Raw genomic sequence first — 6,531 nt, 5'->3', positions numbered from 1 at the left:
CAAAATATGTCTGTCATTTATCTAGGAATTAGTTCAGGAAAACAGCACTCTTTGGCACGCTGATATATCACATGACATATAATGTACCATCAGTCACATCTCAATGGTAATTTCAGTGTATTACTAAAGAGCCACTATAAGGCAATATGCAGTACTCGTATATGTGCATGATATGCATTGCGAAATGGTTTAGACTATGGGCCTGATTTAGAACTTGGCGACGGGTTACTCCGTCATAGCGGTGACGGATATCCTGTCTGCTGAAATATAAATCTCATAGGATGTAATGGGATTTATATTTCAGCGGGCGGGATATGCGTCACAATTGTGATAGACTAACCGATCCGCCGAGTACTAAATCAGCCCCCAGGTCAAACTTCATACTATTACAAGTAGCGACTGGTAAGCAAATCACTCAATACGAATGTGAGTAGCTAATCATTGAGTCCTGCACTCATCAGCCGTGTTCAGAAACTGGGGCCGTCTCATAGGACATGGCTGTTCACAATTTTTAGCCATGTAATATAGCCCACTAGATGTTTACAAACATTTAGGATAATACAGTCTCATTCAAATATGTTTTTCTGGAGACAATGACTGCATGCAGACTGCAAAGTTCAAACAGCTTTATTATTGTTTAAAATATATAGTTAAATCATTCACCGCTCCTACGGTTGTTTTGTAAACAGTTAATATTGAATTGAAGAAAATATATGACCTACTTAAAAAAATACACACACAATTCTTACTTCATCGTAATAGCACTACTATAATGTAATGCATATAAATATAATAATATAACATGCGTCAGCATTTGTAACTCATAATGGAATTTATATATATATATATATATATATATATATATAGACACATATATATATGTACATATATTTATACTTAATACACATATATTTGTACGTGTGCGTGTGTGTGTATATATAGCTATGCGTTTGTCAAAGTGGAAAGCTACATTATCCCACAAAAATGGCTATGCTATTTGGTAACAAAACTACTTTTGCCAATATACTAGCAAATAACTACAAAAATCTATCTCTATGTCCTGACTATTCTTTTATACATTTCATGTTGTTCATAATTAAAGTGCTGTTAAAAGCAAAATGAAATAACATTGTTGCATATCAAGCAAACTACATTAAACTGTATTCAACTGATACTTTATTTTGGCAAATATGTAGTTTTCGGCTTACATACGTTTTGTTAAAAACTCAGTAAGAAATTTAATATAAATAATAATGTTCCCAGTACCATAGTTTCATGAACAAAGGCATGAAGTACTGTGTCAGCCGTGCATTGAACTGCATTTGCGTTTTTGGGTCCTGTTGTGCTTTAAAATGTCACTGTTCACAGTGATTTTCAAAGTGATTTGTCAAAATGTCTTTTTCACGAATGGAAAGAGTTCTCTTCACGTTTCACGTCATAATCTTTACAGTAATGGTCTCCATGCAGCCTCTTCCTGTCTGTTCTGAAATCCGTCAGAGAGGGCGGTAGAAAACAAATATTTAGTAATGTTTGCAATTCGTTGTCGGTTATGTTCATTCTTTGGGTCCCGTGCTGCTGCTTTTCCGTACAGGTTTTTTGAGCGATAACTCGCTTCCTGAAGAAACTATTGGCAAATTGTTGTCGACGTGATAGCGTATAAGATGTCCTATGTTCTCAAACACGTGATCCTTTGTTCTTACCTTAAAAATAAGGTAAAGAGGGTTTAGTTCCAACATCAGTCACCGTTAAAACACATATTCACCTGTTTTGTTAATGTCTCAAATTTTTAGTAGTCCCCGTTTGTACCATGTGTAAGTAGTACTGACTGTTACTACGACTGTAGATTTTTGAATGCCCGGCATATTCGTCTATCTACTACTATGACTAGGCTTCAGTGTCAACTTATGGATTTTGGAGGGGCTCAGGCAAGAAATATTTGGGGCCCCTGTTTGGAACAACTTTAAATTTTATTAACCATTTTTTGCTCATTTAAGCCCTATGATGCCTAGCAATACTGAATTATATATTAAATGTTAAGATATAAAAATTCAGAAAAGCAAGCTAGAGTGAACGTCCACTTACACAGGGTTGCATGCCCTGGACTGCAAATAATATATTTTCAAAAAATCAGGTGCTGGAAGGGTAGCCATTCAATATCTCTGGCTTGGAGCTTTGAGTGTCTGAATGCCTGCCCTCCTGTTTCTTTGATCCAGCACTGTGCGAATTCAAATATTTGAACTATTTCAGCAGCTTAGAATTGTGGACACTACAGGGCCCATTAGGATAGCGGGAGGATCGCCCCCGCCGAGCCGGCGGTAGTCACCGCTGGCCAGGTGGGGGCGATCCGCCCGTCATCTATGCCTGATTGACCTCCTGCCATATTAGTCTGGCTGGGGGTCCACAGCGGGCGGAAAGACCGTCTGCCGCTTTTCCGCCGGTCGACTCGTCGACCGGGCGAAAAAGGGTCACAATATGGTGCCGGTGTCTGTAAGACACCGCCCTCCATATTATGATGCATGCGGAGATTCGCCTTTCCATGGCGGCATTGCCGCCATGGCAGGCACCACGTGGCAGGCACCACGTGGTGCCTGCCATGTAGAGCATGGCAATGATGTGCGCACTCCTATTGCATTGCGGGCCGGTCTGCGGCCAGCAGATCCAGCCGCAATGTAATAGGCTCAGGATGAGCCCACCAGTGTGGCGGGTGCATCATAATACGCATTGCGGGACCACCGCAACTTCGGCGGGCGGTCCCAGGCTCCATTGCGATGCGCCCCCTATCGTAATGGACCCCTGAGTATTTGTCCTGTTTTCATTATACAATGCTTGATCTATTTTTTTTTTTAAACCTTGTGATTGTAATGATCATAGATGAGTCTACCTGATTTTTTGGGTGCCATGAATTGCAATGCTATGAGTTAAATTTGGCATTCCTTTGTTAAACACTACCGTATAAACTACGATATTCAGCAATGACAATATTTTATGTTGGGATGGAAACCCAGGAATGGGCTGAAACTTAATCTTAGTCTCTTAACGAGATTCCTATGACATTTACACTTTTCAAAGACAAACCTAATAGCAGTGCAGCATTACTGACAGTGTGAAGCGTATGAGGCAGATATTCTGCCACGTTATGAAAACAAATTGATTAGCATATTCTTCTGTTAGCTGCAGTGTGGAATAATCTACACATAGTTAATTTGTATAAAATAATTTGCTAAATCAAAGAATTTACAAAGGAAGATTAGTCACATTAAAAAAGCATGCAATTCTTATTCTTTGCCCAACTCAGAAGGATCTTATCTAGAGTTAGTGCATGCAAAGAATGATTCTACTTATGGTTGATCAAGAAACGTGACTTCATGTATTCCTGTTGGCATTAAGTTGCAACCTAGTAAATAACGCAACTGTAAATACAGCATGATCCATCTACAAGCTGTTAATGGAAGACCACTTTCATTATCTAAGCTAAAGAAGGGCCTTTTTGTGGTTCGCATGAAAGTGTTCCTTTACCTGTGCTTGTCTAAAGGGCTAGATGTGGGAAGGGAAAGTATTTATAAATGTTTTGTGAACCTGAGGAGGTAACAATTCAGATTCAAAAGTGACAATAATGGAAAGTAGAGCCTGGATGTTGAAGCATTTCTGATATTGTCTCTCGAGCACATTAGTATATAAAGATAGATCATGTTTTCCAGCACAGTGTTCAACGAATGTCCTCTGGAATACTGGCTGGTTGAGTATTTAAACATTTGCAGAGATGTCAATCATAATGCCCTACCTTGCCTTCAGGATCCACCAGCAGGAGGTGCTTTGCCTGGCCACCATGGAGTCCACTGAGCACGTACTGGGATAGTGAGGTTGCACTTTCTCTGACCAGGAAATCACCATCCTTCAGCAGGTAGCTTTCTGCTGTCTTTCTGGATAACTTCCCGTGGAACCAGTCTTCGTGGGTCATCTGATGCTTTATATGTGGAAAACCGCATGGAGTCACAGCTCTGCTTGTCAAACTTGGACAGGCTGGTTCTTTAAATTCTATATTTTAAGCAAAAAAATGCATAATTTCAAATTTATTGCACAAATTTTAGCAAGTGACGCATTCCCAAGCTCACATTATAAAGCTGCCCAAAACATTTAAAGTATGTTGCGTCAAAATGTCCATAATGCTATGATTTGCCAATTCAATTACAGTTATTTGTAGGCAAATGTGTAGCTTGAAAAGTATGCCTGGATTTTAAAGGCAATCTTCACTGTGGATTCGCTATATTAATATGCTACAGGATAGCCCAATAGCGAACACAACAGATACATCTTAACCCCTTGCGTGCTGCCATCGGCCGTTGGCCGACGGCAGCACTACCTCCCTAGTGCTGCCGTCGGCCAATGGCCAATGCAGTCCCGCCCACTCTTCAGAAGGCCCACACCGCGGCGGAAAAACCGCTGCGGTTAAGGCGTTAAAAGGGATAAATGGAACTCTATTGTGCTCAACACAAAATAACCTCTTAGACACGTGTTGATATTGTCGTGCACGGAAATTGGGTCCAAGCAATCTTGTTGGCTAAGAATTTGCCACCTCAGTTGTGCATCCATTCACATATACCCACACTAGGTCGCACATTGAATGGTTCCAAATAACATCCACCTAATGCTGAGCAATGAACAACGATACAGCCAGCAGAAGAAAACAAAAATATTCTTCGGAGCACGCACCCATGCACCCAATGCTCTGCACAGACCCCTAACCAAACCTAGCAGTCTCTTTCCAATGTATCTCATCAATAAATAATATTTGTTACAGTACTATAGCTTTGCCACCCACTATCCAATGTGACTTACATCTAAAGAATAGGAAATACACCGAAAATAAACTATTTTGACTGTGGGCAACGAGAATCCCAGAGCCATGAATGGCTCTGACCAGATTCTAAAAGTAGTTCCAGACCTTGCAAATGTTGGGTATGCGCTATACAAATGCACTTAACATACCATAACCAGGGCCACTGGAATTATGCAGCAAGGGGTGACTAAATTAAATGACAGGATTTACTTAATTATGCACCAAAAAATGCAAATTATGAGGCAATGAAGCAAGTTTTGTGTTGGTATCAGTTCATTATTATGCTATTTTTACACATTTTAACTCTGTCTAGACAAAGATTTCACCCCGTTAGTACTAGTGCAACACCAAAATACAGCAACATGGTTAACCATCAACCTTTGTAAAGTGACTTTCGCTACAACACGTCATGGTATTTTTAGTAACTTTTGATCTGTTTGAGGTAAAAACAATTTTTATGCTAACATCTGCAAATTATGTAGCAGATGATGGACTATGTGGCAAATGCAGCAATTCCATGATTATGTGAAGAATTCCACTTTCACAGAATCACGTAATTCCAGTGGCACTGACCATAACCCTTTCCTCCAACATTTAATAAGTGATAACTCTTGATAGGGAGAAGGTAGGAAAGCTGTGTTTGTGCCTGTGGCATTGTAATTTAAAGCCCTCTTTTGTGGTAAAGTCGGATTTTCAGTCACGGTTCTGAAAATACCACTTTTAGAACGTTTGCATTTTCTTGTCCTAACCATTTGGCCCCTGGAGCCTGTTCCTGGGTCACATGACTAGGTGTAGTTGGCATTTGCGTATTCCTTGCAGACAGTATCACAATAGTTGATGCAGGTTTTGTCAGGATGGGCCATCCTGGTTTAATGAGGGGGCGGAGCTGTCTCCAACCACACTTGCACTTAAAAGGCACTGTCTCTGCACACTCACCAAGGACTTCACACTAGCCTATTGTGCCCCCAGATAGACTTGAACCAGGGCAGAGAAGCATGAAATTCCAAACAGCTCTGTAGGGGGAAAACTCCAGAAGGCTCTTTCACTTCAAAGTGGGCACCAGGTAGAAATATTGGACCCTTGGACCCAACTCTTCCGATCACTTCTGAACATGTGGAAGACTCAGAAGAAGGACCCCTATGGTGTAAGAAGGGCTGCCTAGCTGCCCTGCTGCTCTGCTTGCAAGAAGGACTGGTCTGCAGCCCTGCAAGGAGGACCACACCTTCACCTTGAGCCCATGACCATCGGAATGATTCCAAGAGCACCAATACCTGTGAACCCTGGACCTCGCTCTGCTTTCTGTGAGTCTGTGAGTCCTAATACTCCAAGAAGTGCCTTCCCAGCCCTGCACTTGTGGAAGTGGAATTTAAAGTGGTCTGCCAGCCCAGCTTTGGTCCACATCAGAGCCAACACAGTACAACGTAATCTAATGCAGCCTTTGCTGCACCTCATCAGGAGCAACGCAGCACTAAGCAACTCAACGTGGACCTAACCTTGCAACTCCAGATTGGAACTGATGCAGTGTGGCGCAACTCGACGCAAGACCCCTGCATCACTCCTTGGAACCTCAGTTGCACTGCGCAATGCCCTACATCAAGGACATAAGGTACAATTCTCAGCAGCCCTAAACTGGTCCCTGTATCTGGCCCGCACTCCTTCGTGCTCGGCCTGAACTTGGGACTGGGATTTTGTCC

The 6,531-nt window shown here is 41.7% G+C and overlaps 1 protein-coding gene across 1 annotated transcript in view; it reads right to left on the bottom strand.

The window, feature by feature from the left end:
• Positions 1 to 1,159: 1,159 nt before the first annotated feature.
• The window catches only part of SHC4 (SHC adaptor protein 4), a 349,519-nt gene continuing 344,147 nt past the window's right edge, over positions 1,160 to 6,531 (bottom strand). Inside the window, exons 11-12 of the mRNA XM_086958275.1 lie at positions 3,782 to 4,035; positions 1,160 to 1,700 (exon numbers count right to left, since the gene is read on the bottom strand). Of these exons, the coding sequence (XP_086814401.1) occupies positions 1,554 to 1,700; positions 3,782 to 4,035 (401 nt within the window). The 3' untranslated portion in view covers positions 1,160 to 1,553. The remainder of the gene's footprint in view (positions 1,701 to 3,781; positions 4,036 to 6,531) is intronic.

The sequence above is a fragment of the Lissotriton vulgaris genome, chromosome 2_1 (assembly GCF_964263255.1).
Source record: "Lissotriton vulgaris chromosome 2_1, aLisVul1.2, whole genome shotgun sequence".
Taxonomy (NCBI): domain Eukaryota; kingdom Metazoa; phylum Chordata; class Amphibia; order Caudata; family Salamandridae; genus Lissotriton; species Lissotriton vulgaris.
The sequence above is the reverse complement of the archived record's forward strand: the minus strand, read 5'-3'. Positions and strand labels throughout refer to the sequence as shown.